Below are 23,478 nucleotides of genomic sequence, written 5' to 3' on the forward strand. Positions count from 1 at the left end.
TGGTGTAAATTATACTTTTGCAAACAACACAAGAAATATAGATTCACAGTGTGTTGTTTGTGATAGTGCTGGATATGCTTGGATTATTTAATAAGGTTCCCGATAGTGACAGCAACCCCTATTGGTACGTGGCATTTTGAGCAGAACTCTGGGAAGGTGAAAAGAGATAATAGGCTTAGTGCTGTGCCACGTTGTCATGCTCTGTGAAAACCATTGTTCTGAATGGCCATGAGTATAACAGTATGTTGTGTGTCTTACCAGCTACTATATAGGAGACATCCACTTAAAATCAAACTCTGCTCTGGAGTGGATTGTAATCCAAAAACAAACCAACCAACAACATTATCATCACGCCATCTAGAGTAGTCTCTCAGCCTGATTGATGCAGAAGGGTTAAATCCATCATAGTTATTCATGCAGGCATGAGGTAGCCAGTAAGCTCCTTTGAATGGTATACTTTATTCAGGACTGAGTACCATTGATATATGGAGAAATTAGGTTTGTCTATTAGCTCTAATACAACGTGTCCGATGTTAGGAATTCTCAGGTGGGCTATGCCAAGGCCATATAAATATGTTTTGTAGAATTCAATAGTGTTCGACAACTATGATTTGATTATTATACAACACAATCTTTGTCTCAAATGGCATAGAGTGCCTTCAGAAAGTATTCACACCCCTTTACTTTTTCCATATTTTGTTGTTACAGCCTGAATTTTAAACTGGATTAAATGTAGGTTTTGTGTCACTGGCCTACACACACTACCTAATGCCAAAGTGGAATTATGTTTTTAGAAATGTTTACTAATTAATTAAAAATGGAAAGCTGAAATGTCTTGAGTCAGTAAGTATTCAACCCTTTGTTATGGCTAGCCTAAAGTTCAGGAGCAAAAATGTGCTTAACAAGTCACATAAGTTGCATGGACTCACTGTGTGCAATAATAGTGTTTAACGTGATTTTGAATGACTACCTCATCTCTGTACCCCCACACATACAATTACCTGTAAGGTCCCTCAGTCCAGCAGTGAATTTCAAACACAGAATAAACCACAAAGATCAGGGAGGTAGATGGGTAAAAAAGAGACATTTAATATCCTTTTGAGCATGGTGTTAGTTATTAATTACAGTTTGGATGGTGTATCAATACAACCAGTCAGTACAAAGATACAGGCGGCCTTCCTAACTCAGTTTGCCAGAGAGGAAGTAAACCATGAGGCCAATGCGACTTTAAAACAGTTAGAGACTTTAATGGCTGTGATAGGGGAAACTGAGGATGGATCAACAACATTGTAGTTATTCCACAAACACTAACCTAATTGACAGAGGGAAAAGAAGGAAGCCCGTATAGAATAAATCGTACAAAACATGCATCCTGTTTGCAACAAGGCACCAAAGCAATACTGTAAAATGTGCAAAGCAATTACATTTTGGTTCTGAATACAAAATAGCTACACACTCCATATTTTTAAGCATAGTGGTGGCTGCATCCTGTATGGGTAATCTTGTAATCATTAAAGACTGGAATGTTTTTCAGGATGAAAAATAAATGGAATGGAGCCAAGCATGTGCAAAATCCTAGAGGAATACCTGATTCAGTCTCCTTTCCACCAGACACCAGGAGATGAATTCACCTTTCAGCAGGACAATAATCTAAAAACACAAGGCCAAATCTACACTGGAGTTGCATACCAAAAAAAAAGTGAATTTTCATGAGTGGCCAATTTACAGTTTTGACTTAAATCTGCTTGAAAATCTATTGCAAGACCTGAAAATGGTTGTCTAGCAATAATCAACAACCAATTTGACAGAGATTGAATAATTTTCAAAAGAATAATGGGCAAATGTTGCCCAGTCCAGGTGTGGAAAGCTCTTAGAGACTACCCAGAAAAGAATCACAGCTGTAATCGCTGCCAAAAGGGATTCTAACATGTATTGACTCAGGGGTTGAATACTTATCAAATCAAGATACATTCATTTTTATTTTCATATTTTTATTTTTATTCCACTTTGACATTACAAAGTATTTGGTGTAAATATTATTTTAATCCCACATTGTAACACAACAAAATGTGAAAAAGTCAAGCGGTGTTAATACTTTCTGAAGGCACTGTATATAAAATACATTTTGAAGAGAATACTCCCTGTGTTATGATCATATCAAACATACAGTTTATAAAAACATAATCAAGGAGAGAGAAGAAGAGATTTTACATACATTTCTATTTCTAGTTCAGAAAAGATTAGGCCAACATATGCGCAACTGTACATTTTCCATTTTCCAAAAATAGGACAGTGACCTGTAAAAAGATTTCAGAAGAAAATATAAAGAAAGCCTGAAATTACCAGAGGGCAAGAACATGGGGTTATTGTGACCCATGCATTAACACACTATATGATTAAGTTCGTTTTTGTGTTCATAATGACTAGAGGCTAAGGAATCAGAGAGGGGGAAAAATCAATGTAAGAGTGCTGGAGATTAGCTTGACAAATTACATGCGCTCGGCTACTCCATTGTACAGTATGGCCTCTATAGTCAAAGATGAGCGCACAAGATGGAGCTGCCAAATGGCATATGGACTCCAAGATCATTTTTATTGATTTTGAACAAACATCAATGGGGGAATTGGGGGTAGTTGGGGGTAGTCCAGCAGTCTGCATCTTGGATGTATGTCAGGTCCTGGCCCCAATGCCTGAGCAACAATGCCATGCCAGAGACAGACAGACAGCTGTCATGTTCCTCTGTCCTGGCCTTTCACACTCCCAGACACACTCACTTAGAAACAGAGCTCTTTTTAAATGTACATTATAGCAGAGGTGGGTCTTGTATCTTGGTTGACTAGTCAGTTCATTACTGCTAAAAGTATGGCAGATACTTTGACATTGTTCAAAATCCGCACCTGAAAAATCTCAAATGGTAACTAAAGTTGTAATGTGCATATATTGAAGTAAAATTTATTTATCAAAAAGACTCACTTCAGCTGAAAACATTGTCAACAGTGAACAATTTCGGAAACAACATGTAGCCAAGAATTGCCGTTTGAATTGAATATCCGAAATGATATACTTAAACGGCAGGAAATGACCATAAACTGTATCTAACTCTCGTTACACGCTATTAGCTACTAATTTAATATGAATGTGATGTGATAAGAAAATAGGGATTTAAGTAGATTACTTACACGCCTTACGTGAGCAGTATGTTTAGGTTTTACGCCAGCCTCAAGCTTACTCTAATTGATAATCATCTAACAACAAATCTGCTTGTTGCGTCATAATGAAATGTGTCCGTGTAACGTGATAAGGGTTGGCAGCGTGTGATCATTTGATTCTATTAGCCTGTATCTGCTGTACTACTGAGTTACATGGCAACGTTAAGCATAGCAGATGTTAACAGTGGGAGGTAAAGAGCTGACAGCTTTTAAGTGCTCTCTGGCAGGAGCACGTACACGCACGCACGCACGCACGCACGCACACACACGCACAACGCACAACGCCACACGCACACGCACACGCACACGCACACGCACACGCACACGCACACGCACACACACACACACACACACACACACACACACACACACACACACACACACACACACACAGAAAGGCAGATGTTGCAAACTGTTGCATGCACTTGCCACAAGTTCCCCCTCCCTTTATGCTGGTGTTTAAAGTATCAGTACAGCACATTGGGATCTTTCCCATGGAGTTCCTGCCATTCCTAATGGTGACAATGGACGTCGTAAGCCTCCATAAGTCAAAGGCTCTCTTTGCTTTTCACAGACAGGCAAACGCCAAAGATTTATCTTCCCGTGGGCCACAGGCCTTTATGAGCTAGTTGTGAAATTCTACAACTAGTGTTTAAAGAAGGGGTAAGAAAGCTAAGGAAATGAGAAATGTGTGTCAAGTCATGGCTTGTCTGATGGTAGAGGCTACTGTGTCTCAGGTCTCTCTGGTCTTCTCACATTAACTCCATGGTGTGATCTCTCCCCCCTCCCTGTCAATAAAAACATCCCTGTCAGCATGGGCTGCGTCTCAATCCACCACATCTGCCTATGGCGGCCTTTCGCATCTGGGGTGGAAGGTTGCTGAGCTACAGCAGTGTTTGTCAAACCATGAGACATCCAGAAAATCAGTCTTGTCACGTAAACCGTTTGGGCTATAAACTGATGTGACCCCATTGTAGAAAGGGGAGATTCTCGCTAAGACGATGGTGTTCTCCATTTTTCACAAGTGTCACGGCACTCGTCGGAAAGTGACCGATACCGGTATGACCCAGTACATCACTGGGGCCAAGCTTCCTGCCATCCAGGACCTCTATACCAGGCGGTGTCAGAGGAAGGCCCTAAAAATTGTCAGACTCCAGCCACCCTAGTCATAGACTGTTCTCTCTGCTACCGCACGGCAAGCGGTACCGAAGCGCCAAGTCTAGGTCCAAGAGGCTTCTAAACAGCTTCTACCCCGAAGCCATAAGACTCCTGAACATCTAATCAAATGGCTACTCAGACTATTTGCATTGTACCCCTATTTGCATTTTACGCTGCTGCTGCTACTCTCTGGTTATTATCACTTTAATAACTCTACCTACATTTACATATTAGCTCAATTACTTTGACTAACCGGTGCCCACGCACATTGACTATGTACCGGTACCCCCTGTATATAGCCTCGCTATTGTTATTTTACTGCTGCTCTTTAATTATTATTATTTTTTTTTTATTAAACTGCATTGTTGGTTAAGGGCTTGTAAGTAAGCATTTCACTGTAAGGTCTGTAAATACCTGTTGTATTCGGCTCGTTTGACAAATACAATTTGATTTGAAAAACAATTGTGGAAGTATGGAGGTAGTTTTGTGCCTACACAAAAAAGAGGTTAAATATATGTAAAAATATATATATATTTCCTGAAGCTTCAAAATTGTTTCTATGGGCTCAAGTAGTAAAGGCCAAATTCAATATTTTATCAAATAATTTTTTATATATCTTTTTTTTATACCCAAACACCTTAAATTCAAAAACAAATAGCTAAATGATCCATGGTATGACAATCTTCAAACAATTCCATCTTAAAACAGTTTTGTGTCTACCCAAAAAAAGGGGTTAAATATAAGTTAAAAAAAATAAAATAATTGCAGTTGTAAATGAGAACTTGTTCTCAACTGGCCTAGCTGGTTAAATAAAGGTGAAATAAAAATAAATAAATAAACACCTTCTCCTTCATGCTTCATGGTGGAAACCACATATGCAAAGATAATCCGTTCACCTTCTCTGCATCTCACAAAGACACGGCGGTTTGAACCAAAAATCTCACATTTGGACTCAGATCAAAGGACAGATTTACACCGGTCTAATGTCCATTGCTCATGTTTCTTGGCCCAAGCAAGTCTCTTCTTATTATTGGTGTACTTTAGTAGTGGTTTCTTTGCAGCAATTCAACCATGAAGGCCTGATTCACACAGTCTCCTCTGAACAGTTCATGTTGAGATGTGTCTGTTTTATTTGGGCTGCAATCTGTTAACTCTAATGAGCTTATCCTCTGCAGCAGAGGTAACTCTGGGTCTTCCTTTCCTGTGGTGGTCCTCATGAGAGCCAGTTTCATTATAGCGCTTGATGGTTTTTGCAACTGCACTTGAAGAAACTTTCATGGTTCTTGAAATGTTCTGTATTGACTGACCTTCATGTCTTAAAGTAATGATGGACTATTGTTTCTCTTTGCTTATTTGAGCTGTTCCTGCCATATGGACTTGGTCTTTTACCAAATAGGGCTATCTTCTGTATACCAACCCTACCTGGTCACAACACAACTGATTGGCTCAAACGCATTAAGAAGGAAAGACATTCCACAAATGTACTTTTAGCCAGGCACACCTGTTAATTGAAATGCATTCCAGGTGACTACCTCATGAAGCTGGTTAAGAGAATGCCAAGAGTGTGCAAAGCTGTCATCAAGGCAAAGGGTGGCTACTTTGAAGAATCTCAAATATAAAAAGAAAATGTAAAACTTTTTGGGTTATTACATGATTCCACATGTGTTATTTCATAGTTTTGATGTCTTCAATATTATTCTACAATGTGTATATATATTTCCTGACACTTCAAAACCTTATTCCTTATGATTATTATTTAGTTTTTTTAACAGTAGGAGACAGCAACGTGGAGAATACCACGAGATGAAAACAGACAATCATGTACTCTTCTCACATTACCTACAAATGCCACTGGCAAAATTCAACAGGCTCCAATCACTTTTTGCTCCCTACCTACATCATTAAAAAAAAAATATATATATATATATATATTTGACATTTATTTAACTAGGCAAAGAACAGTGGGTTAACTGCCTTGTTCAGGAGCAGAACGACAGATTTTTACCTTGGGGATTCGATCTCGCAACCTTTCGGTTACTAGTCCAACGCTCTATCCACTAGGCTACCTGCCGTCCCCAATCATCAAAAAAACTCATTGCCTACCTATGGGCAAGCAGGGGAAAGACTGACTCTGACCCTACAGTTAGTAATAGGCTAGACTCATTGATAAAAAGTAAAGGCAATGCAATTCCCCAGTTAGCGGGTTAATCTTGTTGAGGTAGGCTGCAGCTGTTATGGGCTAGATTAGTTTGGTGGATATTTGTTTGTGGTGGTGGATTTTATTACATACAGTTGCCAGAAGTTTACATACACTTAGGTTGGTGTCGTTAAAACTCGTTTTTCAACCTCTTCACAATTTCTTGTTAACAAACTATAGTTTTGGAAAGTCGGTTAGGACATCTACTTTGTGCATGACATAGGTAATTTTTCCTACAATTGTTTACAGACAGATTATTTCACTTATAATTCACTATATCACAATTCCAGTGGGTCAGAAGTTATCATGCACTAAGTTGACTGTGCCTTTAAACAGCTTGGAAAATTCCAGAAAATGATGTCAAGGCTTTAGAAACTTCTGATAGGCTAATTGACATCATTTGAGTCAATTGGAGGTGTACCTGTGGATGTATTTCAAGTCCTACCTTCAAACTCTTACTTAACATCATGGGAAAATCAAAAGAAATCAGCCAAGAAACAAAATTGTAGACCTCCACGAGTCTGGTTCATCCTTGGGAGCAATTTCCAAATGCCTGAAGGTACCACGTTCATCTGTAAAAACAATAGTACACAAGTATAAACACCATGGGACCACGCAGCCATCATACCGCTCAGGAAGGAGACACGTTCTGTCTCCTAGAGATGAACATACTTTGGTGCGAAAAGTGCAAATCAATCCCAGAACAACAGCAAAGGACTGTGTGAAGATGCTGGAGGAAACAGGTACAAAAGTATCTATATCCATAGTAAAACGAGTCCTATATTGACATAACCTGAAAGGCCGCTCAGCAAGGAAGAAGCCACTGCTCCAAAACCGCCATAAAAAAGCCAGACTACGGTTTGCAACTGCACATGGGAACAAAGATCGTACTTTTTGGAGAAATGTCCTCTGGTCTGATGAAACAAAAATACAACTGTTTGGCCATAATGACCATTGTTATGTTAGGAAGAAAAAGGGGGAGGCTTGCAAGCCGAAGAACACCATCCCAACCATGAAGCACAGGGGTGGCAGCACCATGTTGTGGGGGTGCTTGCTGCGGGACGGTCTGGTGCACTTCACAAAATAGATGGCATCATGAGGCAGGAAAATTATGTGGATATATTGAAGCAACATCTCAAGACATCAGTCAGGAAGTTAAAGCTTGGTCGCAAATGGGTCTTCCAAATGGACTATGACCCCAAGCATACTTCCAAAGTTGTGTCAAAATGGCTGAAGGACAACAGAGTCAAGGTAATGGAGTGGCCATCACAAAGCCCTGACCTCAATCCTATAGAAAATTTGTGAGGAGAACTGAAAAATGTGTGCAAGCAAGGAGGCCTACAAACCTGACTCAGTTACACCAGCTCTGTCAGGAGGAATGGGCCAAAATTCACCCAACTTATTGTGGGAAGCTTGTGGAAGGCTATCCGAAAAGTTTGACCCAAGTTAAACAATTTAAAGGCAATGCTACCAAATACTAATTGAGTGTATGTAAACTTCTGACCCACAGGGAATGTGATGAAAGAAATAAAAGCTGAAATAAATAATTCTCTCTACTATTATTCTGACATTTCACATTCTTGAAATTAAGTGGTGATCCTAACTAGAGGTCGACCGATTAATTGGAATGGCCGATTAACATTTTTTTGTTTGTTTTTGTTTTTTTACACCTTTATTTAACTAGGCAAGTCAGTTAAGAACATATACTTATTTTCAATCACGGCCTACTGGGTTAACTGCCTTGTTCAGGGGCAGAACAACAGATTTTTACCTTGTCAGCTCAGGGATTCAATCTTGCAACCTTACGGATAACTAGTCCAACGCTCTAACCACCTGCCTTACTTTGCACTCCACGAGGAGCCTGCCTGTTACGCGAATGCAGTAAGAAGCCAAGGTAAGTTGCTAGCTAGCATTAAACGTATCTTTTAAAAAACAATCAATCAATCATAATCACTAGTTAACTACACATGGTTGATGATATTACTAGTTTATCTAGCGTGTCCTGCGTTGCATATAATCGATGCGGTGCGCATTCGCGAAAAAGGACTGTCGTTGCTCCAACGTTTACATAACCATAAACATCAATGCCTTTCTTAAAATCAATACACAAGTATATATTTTTAAACTTGCATATTTAGTTAATATTGCCTGCTAACATGAATTTATTTTAACTAGGAGAATTGTGTCACTTCTCTTGCAACAGAGTCGGGGTATATGCAGCAGTTTGGGCCGCCTGGCTCGTTGCGAACTGTGTGAAGACTATTTCTTCCTAACAAAGACAGCCAACTTCGCCAAACGGGGGATGATTTAACAAAAGCGCATTTGCAAAAAAAGCACAATCGTTGCACTGTCACGCCCTGACCTTAAAGATCCTGTTTATGTCTCTATTTTGGTTTGGTCAGGGTGTGAGTTGGGGTGGGTATTCTATGTTCTATTATTTGTATTTCTATGTTTTGGCCGGGTAGGGTTCTCAATTAGGTACAGCTGTCTATCGTTGTCTCTGATTGAGAACCATACTTAGGTAGGCCTTTTTCCCACCTGTCTTTGTGGGAAGTTTACTTTGTTTATGGCATATAGCCTTTAGCTTCACGGTTTGTTTTGTAGTATTTATTGTTTTGTCGGCGTATTCACTTAAATAAAGGAATATGTACGCTCACCACACTGCACCTTGGTCCTCTTCTTTCAACAGCCGTGACATGCACGACTGTACCTAACCATAAACATCAAATCCTTTCTTAAAATCAATACACAGAAGTATATATTTTTAAACCTGCATATTTAGCTAAAAGAAATCCAGGTTAGCAGGCAATTTTAACCAGGTGAAATTGTTTCACTTCTCTTGCGTTCATTGCACGCAGTCAGGGTATATGCAACAGTTTGGGCCGCCTGGCTCGTTGCAAACTAATTTGCCAGAATTTTATGTAATTATGACATAACATTGAAGGTTGTGCAATGTAACAGGAATATTTAGATTTATGGACCACCCGTTAGATAAAATACGTTTTGTTAAATAAACGTTTTGTTTTCGAGATGATAGTTTCCGGATCCGACCATATTAATGACCTAAGGCTCGTATTTCTATGTGTTATTATGTTATAATTAAGTCTATGCTTTGATAGAGCAGTCTGACTGAGCGATGGTAGGCACCAGCAGGCCCGTAAGCATTCATTCCAGCAGCACTTTCGTGCCTTTTGCCAGCAGGTCTTCGCAATGCTTCAAGCATTGTTTATGACTTCAAGCCTATCAACTCCCGAGATTAGGCTGGTGTAACCGATGTGAAATGGCTAGCTAGTTAGCAGGGTGCGCGCTAATACCGTTTCAAACGTCACTCGCTCTGAGACTTGGAGTAGTTGTTCCCCTTGCTCTGCATGGGTTTACAAACTGAGTTTAAATGGCTAAGGTGTATGTAAACTTCCGACTTCAACTGTATGCGGATGTGAATGGCTAGAGCAATCAATTTGATTTAAACATATATTTGTTTGTTTGTTTGATGCGTCATAGATTAAGTAGTCAAGAATTAGCTTCGCTATCTAGCTAGCTCGGCTAACGTCAGTTTACTTATGGGCTGAATTAAGCTGGCTAGTAATTGCTAGCCAGGAGTTCACTTCTTTCCGACCATCTTTATAGTAATTTGTCTCAACTGCATAGAGACAAGGATGTACCATAACTGCACTTAACAGCCATTCTACAAAAATACAGTCCTCCATAATGTTAAATGTATGTTTTTATGTGTTCTGTAGGTATTCTGTATTTTAGCTATATAGTATGCTAATGTTAACCAGCTAGCTGTTAACCAGGCGTTTGATGGAAAAGGTTAGATTCTTTGTCATGGTTACGTAGTTCCAGTGGCTCCAGCCACAGCCTGTGCACAGCCTGTCCCATGTACCCATGACAACGGAGGCAGCGACAGGGTCAAAGTTTAACTTTTTTCATGTCTGTGTAACAAGGAAACAGACAGTCGCAGCGACAGTCGACAGATATTCCACTGGAGTATAAACCTGCCTTTAGACGCTTAAGAAATAAACAAATCTCTCTCTCTCTCTCTCTCTGGCCCTGTCTGTAGGCTACTACTGGACTCATACTGCAGGGCAGGATGGCTCTCATTCAACTCACATCACATATGCAAGTTTCATTCACCATTTTCTTTGTATATGATTTTGAATTTCCAGGAAAGTGTAGATTTATATTTCTCCCAAAATGTATATGAGGTGGTTGTGTGTGGATGCATACATTTTTCTTCTTTATTCAGGCTCTTATGACATCATATGTTTTTGTAAGAAAACTGATATCTGTCATTTGGTGTAACCTCATATAAAAAGTACCCCATGAAGTAACCTTTTTTTATGTCAATAGATATCTTCAGCACATGTGGGCATTTTTAGAAATGACAATTGAAACTATTTTTGAGAGGACACCAAAATAATTATTTTATTTAGGCACTATGAACAATTTCATAATTGAAATAGAGAATTTGCAGTAGATGAGTGATAGTGAGCATTGGTATTTCTCTGCAGATGGATACTAAATGCCTTTATTATTAAAGGCTCTCTTTGTCCAGCCACTTACCACAAAACATTATTTTTGTGTGTGTGCAGTAGCAAGGGAATAGTCTTTATTTTTTACCAGATTTCCCCGGCTTTCACAAAGTCCACCACAAGATAGCCATTTTGACTCAGAGCCCTGGACGGGACATCAAAAAAAAGCTTTCCACCTCTATCAAAGGCAGCTCAGCCCTGTCAGATGGCGGTCCAGCCTTGTGTGTCTGGAGCATACTTGTATCTACATGTTCCTGGCCTGAGCAGCAGAGAGGCCTATTCTATCCCGGTCCGGACTTCGCTTAACGCTCCATGCCTGGCGCCAGCTAGGCCTGCCGACTTGAGTGGAGGGAGCTATGTCTGTCCCGCCTATGACTGCCTAGTGCCTTTCACCACCCCGCCATCTTCAGCCAGCTGCCAGTCGCCAGCCCCCAGCCCCATCTCCTCAGGCTGTCTGGAGCTCTTCCCAAATGGATGGAGGATACGGTCAACAGCTTAGATGGACACCACTTGAGGTTCCACTGGCCTGTGGAAATCCTACTGGCAAACTATGCTGTGTTTTCATGGATGTGTTAGGGATGTTTAATTACATGGCTTAAAGTGGGAAAAGTATATACATGTCATAATGAACAAACAAATGGTAAACCAATGTAGGAAAATAATCCCATTAATTCTGCCTTGTATTGGTACATCTGAAGCACCTGCCTGTTCACCTCTATAGTGTAAGAAAAATTAGTTGACGCTTTAATTAAAATATTCAATATCATACACATCTTGATCTTCTATTTGTCCCAGAATGTGTTTTTTAATTGTTGCCGTGTGATGACATCTGGAACTAAATGGATAACTGGTTTAAAGATGTGTGGTTGTACAGTAGTTTACAGTGCATTCAGAAAGTGTTCAGACCCCTGGACTTTTTCCACATTTTGTTACGCTACAGCCTTATTTTAAAATGGATTAAATCTTTTTTCCCTCATCAATCAACACACAATACCCCATAATGACAAAGCAAAAACAGGTTTTTAGATTTTTTTTGTTGTAAATGTATTAAAAATTAAAAATTAAATATCACATTTTCATAAGTATTCAGACCCTTTTATTCAGTACTTTGTTGAAGCACCTTTGGCAGCGATTACATCCTCGGGTCTTCTTGGGTATGACGCTACAAGCGTGGCACACTTGTATTTGTGGAGTTTCTTCCATTCTTCTCTTCAGATCCTCTCAAGCTCTGTCAGGTGTCGGTGCACAGCTATTTCCAGGTCTCTCCAGAGATGTTTATTTGGGTTCAAGTCCGGGCTCTGGCTGGGCCACTCAAGGACATTCAGAGACTTGTCCCGGAGCCACTCCTGCGTTGTCTTGGCTGTGTGCTTAGGGTCGTTGTCCTGTTGGCAGGTAAACCTTCACCCCAGTCTGAGGTCCTGAGCGCTCTGGAGCAGGTTTTCATCAAGGATCTCTCTGTACTTTGCTACGTTCATCTTTCCCTCAATCCCTCGCTTGGCATTCAGACCAAAGAGTTCCATCTTGGTTTCATCAGACCAGAGAATCTTGTTTCTCATGTTCTGAGAGTTCTTTTAGGTGCCTTTTGGCAAACTCCAAGCGGACTGTCATGTGCCTTTTACTGAGGAGTGGCTTCTGTCTGGCCATTCTACACTAAAGGCCTGATTGGTGGAATGCAGCAGAGATGGTTGTCCTTCTGGAAGGTTCTATCATCTCCGCAGAGGAACTGGAGCTCTGTCAGAGTGACCATCGGGTTCTTAGTCAGCTCCCTGACCAAGGCCCTTCTCCCTTGATTGCTCGGTTTGGCCGGACGGCCAGCTCTAGGAAGAGTCTTGGTGGTTCCGAACTTCTTCCATTTCAAAATGATGTAGGCCACTGTGTTCTTGGGGACCTTCAATGCTCCAGAAATTTTTTGGTACCCTTCCCCAGTTCTGTGCCTCAACACAATCCGGTCTTGGAGCTCTACGGACAATTCCTTCGACCTGATGGCTTTGTTTTTGCTCTGACAACTGCGGGACCTTATAAAAACAGGTGTGTGCCTTTCCAAATCATGTCAAATCAATTGAATTGTCCACAGGTGGACTCCAATCAAGTTGTAGAAACATCAATGGAAACAGGATGCTCCTGAGGTCAATTTCGAGTATCGCAGCAAAGGGTCTGAATACTTATGTAAATAAGGTATTTTTGTTTTTTATTTTCAATAAATTTTAAACAACATTTAAAAAAATAAAAACTGTTTTTGCTTTGTCATCATGGGGTTTTGTGTGTAGATTGATGAGGAAAAACATTTATATAATACATTTTAGAATAAGGCTGTAACGTAACAAAATGTGAAAAAAGTCAAGGGGTCTGAATACTTTCTGAATGCACTGTAAATCCAGTCCAGTCCAGTGGGTCTGCTGTCTTCTGCTGTACTCTGCTTGGTATCACTGTCTGTGTGACATGATGTGGCCAGCGTCTAAAAGGTATCATCCTATGCTGCCTTGGGTGTCTTGGTTTGCCACCTAAATTACTCTCCACACTTAATTACAGAGGATGAGGTGAACGCCTCATTTCTCTTTGTTATAGGCTAAACTGTCAGTAATCCCAAACAAAGGGCCCTGGCTCTGGAAGCTATAGGATTTGCTGCTGGGATTATAGTCTCATGGATAATGATGTGCAGTCAGCAGAAGCAAAGCTTTATTTTAACTCAAATTGGCCAGTAAACAAAACCAATGGTAGTCTGATGGCGAGAGTAACTGTGTAGTAAGCGCTGTGGTAGCGTATCGTCACTTCTGCCACTTAGCTGGATCTATTATGTGTGTTTTACAGTGCGGACTTTTGTTATCTGATGGGACCGCCACCTATTTTCTGCTATTGTTGCTACATTACTGTTTTCCATGTGGGTTGTCGCTCAAAAAATGTTCCTGTTTAGGTTCAAGCCGGTTCGACCCTATTGTCAGGTGATTTTCACTCTGTCTATGTACTCTGTGTCACATAGCGTAGCTGTTGATATGACTATGGCAATAACCATGCTTCATTTTGTTGAGATTGTTTGACATTGCATATGTACAGCATTTGCTTCTATACCTGGGAAAATGCAGATTATCTGATGATATGACTTGACAGTGCAACCATAGCACTGTCATAGAAATTATACCAGGTCATAACTCATGACAATTCATAAGTATCACACATCTTCAATTTAATAGGATTAGATTATTATTCATAATGCTTATGACTATTATTACAGTCTGTCACAGCATATTATGACAGGTGTTTTGTCACTAGGTTAATACTGTGCTATGCATTAGAGCACTTCCAGTGAATAGTTACCAGTGTTGTTTTACCTGTGTTGTGCTCAGACTTTCACAGTTGACGTGTATGTCATTGGTTTTTGGCAGAGGGTTGTGTGAGGTGGGTTTACTTTGTCTTGAAATCCTCTCCTTTCAGCTGGTGTGTGTGCGTGTGTGTGCGTGTGTGTGCGTGTGTGCGTGTGTGTGTGTGTGTGTGTGTGTGTGTGTGTGTGTGTGTGTGTGTGTGTGTGTGTGTGTGTGTGTGTGTGTGTGTGTGTGTGTGTGTGTGTGTGTGTGTGTGTGTGTGTGTGTGTGTGTGTGTGTGTGTGTGTGTGTGTCCTGCTTTCCAAATTCCCCAGTCAGACTCCATATACATTTTTTATTTTATAAACAAATGCTAGTGAAGCGAGACAACATGTGCAAATATAAAACATATGTTTCTCAGTTTTTATCTGCTCTGACTGGTGATATACCATAATGTATGATCATATTGGTATCTTTTTCTTCGTATGTGACAGTCAGTTGACCCATTTTGAACAGGCGTTTTAGAAGGGAAAGACCTTGAAAGAGCCATATCAAATATGTATATATGTGTATCAAATATATTATATACAAATTAAAAACATGTACAGTATTTGTGAATGAGAAGGGTCCCATTGGTGTTCCTTGGTAAGTGAGGGGGAAAATGCATCTTCTCTCCACATTTTCCTTGAGTAGTGTATTAACATTACACGATTGTATATCTGCTCTGTATGACAAGCAGATTAGAGTTTCTAGAGCTTTAGCATTTCATGTCAAAGACCATCTGTTTTTTCAAACCATCATATTGCCTATCAACCAATTATTGATTATGCTACCTTAATCACATTGGAGTTATTTCATGCAGTGAGCACTGAGTAGCTAGCCCCTGATGTGATGAGAGCTGTCCACAGTGAACTGGTCCCTGTGAGTATGAGAGTGAATGAGTGTGCATGGGTTTACACTCTCTATTCATTGCCATGGTAGTTCACATGAGGGATCAATGTGACACATGACTGACAGGTCTCTGGCCTTGTGGGCTTTTGGAGGACTACTCTCTCATTGATTACAGATTCAGTGTCTCGCGTAAAGAGAAAAGAATGGGGTCTCGAGTGTCATCCTCCCATTAGGATGTGGTTGTGTAAAATAAATGCACACAAACAGGCGCCGCAAATGTGGCCTCATGCATATGGAAATGAAAAGCCCATGTTGCAGATATGAATGCCCAGTTTTTCATCTGAAATGCATTAGCAATCTGTGATGCTCAAAACACTATCTAGGTGAACTCTCTCAGCCCAGCTGTTATTAGACTCTGCCTAGAAAACAACGAGCTGTTGCATTGTATCATTTTTATCTCAAATAGTTTCAATTAAAATCATCCAAAGACATCCATTGTATGACTCATTTGACTTTGATTCTAACTTGGAGATAAAAGTTAATAATGCGATCTATGGCAAAGCACATTACTAACAGTAAATCTGTTAATCCGCTTGACAATAATACTTAAAGCCAAGATACTTTTCCTTGACTCTCAATGGGGAGTAAGGAAAGTGCTTTGAAAGTGAGTTTTGAGAAAGACATGAAACATTTTCAGATTACTGTTAGCTGCACTGATTTAAAACGAGGCGGAGGCAGTGGAACATTTTGTCACTCAACTCCTCCATAATAATCCTATCACCCGATTACTGTTTTTGTTGTTGTTATTAGACGTCCCCTACATAATCTGTTCAACTCCCTCCCTCTTCTTGGGTGCACCTTGCAAGCTAATTAACAGGGGTAGAATTTTGATTGAAGTCATTATTGCTCACCCCTTTGTAGCAGCACCTTAGAGATGAATGGTGAACCATGTTATATGAGAAGACAAAGCCCTTGCTGCCACTGGAGTGGATTACTGTCAGTATGGAGCTATAGGAAGGTAGAGGAAGCCAGTAATTCCTATAGAAAAGTAGACAAACGTAGAACCACTGACTAACAACTTTCCCTGCTGAGACCTTTTGTCTTGAGATTCCTCCTTTCTCCTCCAGCTCCCTGTCAGGAGTGATAAAGACCTTGAGTCAGGCCAAAGCCAAAGCCTAGGTGACATGGAGAGTAAATCCAGCCCTAACAATTGGTGATATGCAATATATTTTGTTTGGCTAAACTTCGGTGCTCCCTTTGTAATTCCTTAAGCACTTTATTGATTACCTATAGCTTAATTACAAATGGCATCAACTGCAGATTGAATACTGTTACTTTAAATGGCTATAGAAACCTTCTCATGCTCCCTGAATGCTAAATTCAATCATCTCACTTCACAAAAAAATGATGCTATGTGAAATCCATGGTAAGAATAGTATTGAGATTTTAAACCCACTGATATATGTAATTTTTAAGCTTAATTCAAAATCCTTAACCACAGTTCATTTTATCATTGTCTATTGTAGCCTATGTCTCCAAAACATTGTCACTCTCATTCGTTTTCTGTACAGTTTAAGGATTCAGCTTGTGAATGGTCGTTTTGGGGAATGTATGTTAATAATAATAATAATAATAATAACCAACCTATAGCTAACATTTTCTTCAACTAGTTTCTCTTGACATTGCAATAGAGCCTACTTTCTGCAAAGAAAAAAAATCTTTATCAAATCCCTATTCTATGCCTTTCAATAAACCAAGCCCATTACCTCACGGCAGCTTTTGTTGGCCCTATACAAGCGAGAACAAAATGGTTATTCAGGAGAACGCTTTAGATTTTTATAGTGGGTAGAATTCACAAAGAGCAGTGTTATTGTATTAAAAAGAACCATCTGTATCAGAAACAATGGCTTCAAATTATCTCTGAATACCCACTGAAAAAATATAAAGCTTTCCCTTCTCATTATGTGGGGTGGTTGTAGTGGTGGTGGTGGGGGTGGGGGGTGGGGGGGGGGTGAAGCAGACTTGGTATAACTGACTTTTGTTGTTCTTGATGCATTCTTCTCTTTTTAAATCGGCCCCTTTTCAGATTGTGTGTAGCCATAAACGGCTTTTCTTCTTACAGGGGTAGCGAGCAAAGGACCAGCGTTCAGCGAGGAGCATGAGCGGCAGTACGCTGAAGTAGGAGCACTGGCTCTTGTAAAAAATCTGCGGACTAGGGGGCTAGTAAAGAGGGAGAGGTGCCCAGAGAGCATACAGCTGTTTCGGTCGAGCGAGAGAGAGTTCTCCGGCGGCTGAAGAGTGGTTCTTGAATCGGACAGATGATGTTCCATCCTCTTTTCTGCCAATCACCCAAAGATGAGGACAACACCCAAACTGGCACGTAAGTAGCATTGCAGTCTAGAGTGGTCCGTGGACAGTGAAAAGCAGCATGCGCGAATGCAGTGCACAGCAGTGTGAGAGTATCGCATTATGAGCTTCAGTGGTTCGTGGGTTCTTTTTCCATTGATGTATCGGACATCATTTAAAGCTTGCTCAACACTCGCAAACATTAGATTTTAAGTAGATTTTCTATTATAGCGTAACTATCCAAAGTGTAAGTGTTTTTTGGTTTGTTTCTTTTGTAGGCTACTGGCTTTGTTTTGTTTTTGTAGACTGGTTTAGAATGTTCCAATTATATTTTTGGGACATTTTGTTTGATTTATGAAATTCTCCTTATTTCTCAGCAGAAGTAATGTTTGATCTTTAGCCTAAACATTACTCTCAATAATTTTCAAGATTGTTTCATTTGGATTTGAACTATTCTGGCCAATTTGCTGAGATTAGGCTGTCAATCATAAATAGGCCTATTGAAACAGGGTTGGTCCAAAGTAAATGTTTAAAATATATTTATACATTTGACTCTATACCTACAATACTGATTTCGAGTTTGGAGTTAATAAAAAATATACCAAATTAGAGAAAAATCATTAAAATATTGTTTTGCTAAAGCTAAGCAAGTCTAAGAATATTAGTTTCAAAATTGCACTTTTTAACCGTCCACTCCCTGTCCCTTTGGTATTTCATAGGCTATATGTATTGAGTGCTCAGAAGGTAATATTTTCTGTGGTGCACTGCTCTCCAATAACTGGCACGGCCCCTAGTGGACAATAATATGAAGCTTGGAGATTCATAATTCTATATATTTTCTTACCTGAGTCTCTCTCTCTATTCTGCTCTCTCTCTCGCTGAGAAAAGGAAGGATCTGTTGAAAAAGTAAACCCATTTATTAAATAAACATATTACATCCAATTAGTAATATCAGGGCTGGTTTGGTTATGTTGGATTATATTGAGTAAATATTGATTTTTAAGGAGAAAGTGTGATGGGAGATTGCGTAATGAGTTAGGCTATAGGCCCAAGGGTTATTATGGCAGGCTTGGTTTATTATCGGGTGAGGTGTCAATTTTGAAAGGGAGCAACAGTGACTACATTTTTGAGAAGGGGAGGCTTTATAAAAAAAACAATCTATAACAAATTCCCTCTTTAAGACATTTTCACACTCATTATGCTCAAGAGTTGATAGGGATGGGCCTGAATTTAATGTTTGCTCTTACTATAAATGACAAAGTTAATTTGCCATGAATTGCAGTGATTTTATTTTTTAGTTTATACATAAATAAAATACTCTATACATTTGTTATCATGCCCTTTGCTCCGTCCAGCCTTCATTGCAAATATGGTTTATATGCTGCAAACAGAAGTAGAGGTTGGTTTGGTCTCAAGAGTGGTCAAATGGTGTTTGCCCGCAATTTTGTTAGTTGTCGGTTTGCTAATTACAAATGCAGGGAAACTCCTGTTAAGTATTCTTCATGATGTTGCAGACTCCCGCTGTTTCTTTCACATTATCATAAGCAGATTACAAATAGCGGGCAACACACCCATATGCAGATAGAGGAGAGGGCTATTTCTAACTTGCATTATAATGGTGTGCTCTGCTGTAGCCTAGGCCTACCTATCGCCACATCTCACCCAATTACTCAAATGTTAAACTTTTCAATATGGTGGTAATAAACTATGTACCAATTTCTATATAATTTAAATAAGTAGTGATGTTTGATGAAATATACAAAATAGGCCTATAATTATTTTATTTAAAATATAATTGTATGTAATATTATAGGTTAAGCATTGTAGATGCATATCACTGAAATTTTTAAGATTTTGTAAGCACACGCTCACAAGAATGTGTCCTAAAAATACAGTCTATACAGTGTCCAGATTCTCGATACATTTATGTATTGGCCGATTTGATGCTTTTCCAGGATCTACAGGATCTACAGCATCATTCATAGCCAAATGTTCTACCATAAGTAGCCTACAAATGAAAAGGGATTATCAGTATACTAAACATGTAGTTGGTAGCTTTTACAAGTTATATTATTATAGTTCACAACAGAATAAATAAGTGTATTAGGCTATAACAGTGTTACATGACACCTTTTAGGTTCATAAATGTGGTTTTGCTATTGTCTATTTCGCCAGCAGACGGCGCTGAAGGCATGTTACAACGTGGCTTCATCTGTCTGTTTGGCTCATACCTAACCTTTTGGATATAGCCTATGTGTGAATTTATATATGTATAAACACGTGCTCTTACTGGATACATAGCGGCTTGTTACTGTATTTTGCTTCTCATATTCTATCATCTTTCGTAGCTCACATCTACAATGTAAATTAACCATCAGATCATTAACAAATAAAAACAATTGTATAGACCTATTTAAAACATGTATCTATCCTATAGGAGTTTTAACAATGCCAATTGTTGATGTTATGGGTTGAAAACCTATGGGCAAAATTGCATGTTATTTTGGCCTGTCATTGAAGTAGTGACCACTCTTGGTCATATTGTTAGTGAGTGAACTTTTTTTGTTTACTCAAATGTCCTACGACTAAGTGAATTTCAACAACAAAGGAATGGAAGTTAGGCTATATGTAGTCATGTTTTTGTTCGGGCTTATGTACTGACAACACCCGAAACAAAACTAGGCAACTTATTTGTGATGGGCTTGCCTCCGTTTTCTTTTGGCATTCAACTTCAGTTCAAGTGAAGCTCATCCATTTCAAAAATGGGGAAACAGCTAAGATTACCTATCCCCTTTTCAATGTAAAAACCGAGCTGAACTTGCTGATCGGTTCCTTTTATGTTAAGTTAACTGAAAACACTAATATTTATTTCATGGATAGCTACACTACTTCTAATTACTAACAGTAAAGGAATAGCATCACCCCTATGGCTATAGCCTCTACAACTAGACCTCTACATTCACAACTATTACTACAACTGTAACTACGGCCAAATGGTAATAAAGTGATTGTTCTAAGCAAACTTGATAGAATAATATAGGCTAGGATATTTGTATGTTGAGGTTTTGATTGATTTATGCCCCCATTTGCTTTGCCCCTGTTTAGTCGTTGAACATTAAAAAAATAGAAAACATGATATAAAGATATTTACATTTGATTCAGTAAAGATGCAATATCTAATTAAGTTTAAAATGCTATTTATTATTCTCAGCAACTTTTGAATGTTGGCTTAAAATAATAGCCTATATAAATTGAAACAGCTGAATTGGTCCAATATGCTGTTTACCTAACAACATAATTAAATGTATCCTACTGTATAATTTCTGGATCTTGTAATCCTTCGATTTTCAGTAGGAAGCACTTAAAGTTTGCCATCCTAGTGAAATGTTTCCACTTAAAGCACTTGCAATAATAAATATATAGCTTAGGCCTATTGGTTGATAACAGCAGATTCTGCCTCAGTGCTCCACCACTGACCGCAAGTAACCCCGCCCCTTTATGCTAAATAAAAGACACAATCCTGGCCGAGGGAACAGTCGCTCTGTGATTGGTCAGGTAAAAAGGCATTTATTCCCTGACAGCCCTCATCACATGAATGGTTGTCTATTAACTTGTTCAAAAAGTATCAGGAGTTGTCAAGGCTCTGGCGAAGAGGGAAAAGTAGTTTGTTGATTCTTTGAGACCAAGAGAGAAGTTTGTGGACACAACAGGACCTACTGGCTCAAAGCAAAAAGACGTTTACTATTTCTACAAAGTTACTGAAAACGACAAGGTAACTCCAGCTAACTACCTTTTGAGTTGGACTTTTTCAATTGGTTGGGCAAATTTAATAAAAATCTGTTAATAATGTATAACATGATGGAAACTGAACTGAAACCCCCCGTACCCCAGACAAATTCTGGGGGTACTGGGAATTCAAATTCATCTGGAAACAACCAGAAAAACAGTCCGGACCGAGTCAAGAGACCCATGAATGCCTTCATGGTTTGGTCGAGGGGACAACGAAGAAAGATGGCACAGGAAAACCCCAAAATGCACAATTCGGAAATAAGCAAAAGACTTGGGGCCGAGTGGAAGCTTCTATCTGAGAGCGAAAAGCGACCTTTCATTGACGAAGCGAAGCGTCTCCGGGCTCTCCACATGAAGGAACATCCGGATTACAAATACCGACCCCGGAGGAAAACCAAGACGCTGATGAAGAAGGACAAGTAYACTCTGCCAGGTGGGCTGCTTGCRCCRGGCGGCAATGGCATGGGCGCKGGAGTGGGTGTMGGGGGAGGCTTGGGCGGTGGGGTTAATCAAAGGATGGACAGTTACGCACATATGAACGGCTGGACAAATGGAGGTTATGGCATGATGCAGGAGCAGCTTGGCTACGGGCAGCACCCTGGTTTAAACGCTCACAACAACGCGCAGATGCAGCAAATGCACCGCTATGACATGAGCGCACTTCAGTACAACTCCATGACTAACTCCCAGACCTACATGAACGGATCACCCACGTATAGCATGGCCTACTCACAGCAAAGCACTCCTGGAATGACTCTGGGCTCCATGGGTTCGGTGGTCAAGTCAGAGTCCAGTTCCAGTCCCCCCGTAGTCACGTCGTCGTCTCACTCCAGGGGTGCTCCATGTCAGACAGGAGACCTACGGGACATGATCAGTATGTACTTACCGGGCGCTGAGGTGCCGGAGCAAACTGCTCAAAGCAGACTCCACATGTCCCAACATTACCAGAGCGCACCTGTACCCGGCACGACGATTAATGGCACACTCCCATTATCACATATGTAAATTAACTTTTATAAGAGAAACTGGACTACTCTGGACTATTTTTGTACAGAAAATTTGGGGTGGGAAATGTTGTATAGAACTCAAGGAAAGAACATAAAACTTTTTTGTCTTTCTATTCTAAAGATAAGTTCTAGAGGAACGGTAGGAACTCTGCAAAAGTTTTTCAGTGATGTATAAGTTTGGAAAGTAGAAAGTGGGAGAGTCTCAATCAGATGTTTTATTATTGCAATCACCTTTTGTACAGTATTTATCAAAGAAACATAACAATCAGATGTAATGTTTGTAAACTACAAGAGGTTACATTTTTATAATCAGAAAGTCTGCAGCAAAGAAAATGGCAGAATTGAAATTGAGTTCAAGATGCTTCTAAACCTGCAAACATTGGAATAGCGGTAGTAAAAGCAAAGCAGGTAAATGTTTCTCCTTGAGGGTCATTAGTACTAAACCATTTTAATTTCCTTTAAAAAAAGAAGAAGAAGCAGAAACCTTTCCTTGCAGGTTAAGCATAATTGTTAATTTATATTTTGTCTCCCACTTTTCATCTGTTAGAGGTATAAAGTTTGTGTTCTTTATTTTCTAATGATTTGTACGATTTATGTATATTTACTGTGATATTTTAAGTTTTTATTTCAAATTTCATTCCCGTAGTTGTATTTTAAATGTTGGCCTGTACGCAGCTGCCAACACTTCATGTATATATATATTCCAACTAATATCATCATTATAACAGTTACAATTTCAGCTGAGTTTTTTCAATATGCAGTTTGAAATGAATAAATTTTTGAAATTTGGATACTTGAAATTGTATGAGTTTTGATTTTATTTATCATTTAATTCATTAGATAAGATTGTCATCCACGCTCAATTTGTTGTGGATTGTCCATGTTTTGTATTGCATTTATGTTATTCATGTTGCGTCAATATTTATTAATCACATAATATGTAAGAACTTGATAGCCTTTCATATTCTGTCATATTTATTATATATATATATATTTTTACAATCCAAGGAAACACAGGAATAAAATAAAGCTATAATGTGCTAAATCTGA

At 39.4% G+C, this 23,478-nt stretch overlaps 1 protein-coding gene and 1 long non-coding RNA gene across 5 annotated transcripts in view; both read left to right on the top strand.

Moving 5' to 3' along the window:
• The window catches only part of LOC139028937 (uncharacterized), a 59,518-nt gene that overhangs the window by 12,767 nt on the left and 23,273 nt on the right, over window positions 1-23,478 (top strand). For all 4 annotated transcript variants that reach the window (XR_011481164.1, XR_011481166.1, XR_011481165.1 and 1 more), the window contains one exon: window positions 17,409-17,666. This is a non-coding gene — a long non-coding RNA (uncharacterized lncRNA). The remainder of the gene's footprint in view (window positions 1-17,408; window positions 17,667-23,478) is intronic.
• Window positions 21,167-23,217, top strand: LOC111975560 (transcription factor Sox-2). Its single transcript, XM_024003907.2, has one exon. It carries the CDS (start codon window positions 21,479-21,481, stop codon window positions 22,424-22,426), a length of 948 nt encoding a protein of 315 aa, XP_023859675.1. The 5' UTR covers window positions 21,167-21,478; the 3' UTR covers window positions 22,427-23,217.

Source organism: Salvelinus sp. IW2-2015, linkage group LG16 (assembly GCF_002910315.2).
Source record: "Salvelinus sp. IW2-2015 linkage group LG16, ASM291031v2, whole genome shotgun sequence".
NCBI classification, from domain to species: domain Eukaryota; kingdom Metazoa; phylum Chordata; class Actinopteri; order Salmoniformes; family Salmonidae; genus Salvelinus; species Salvelinus sp. IW2-2015.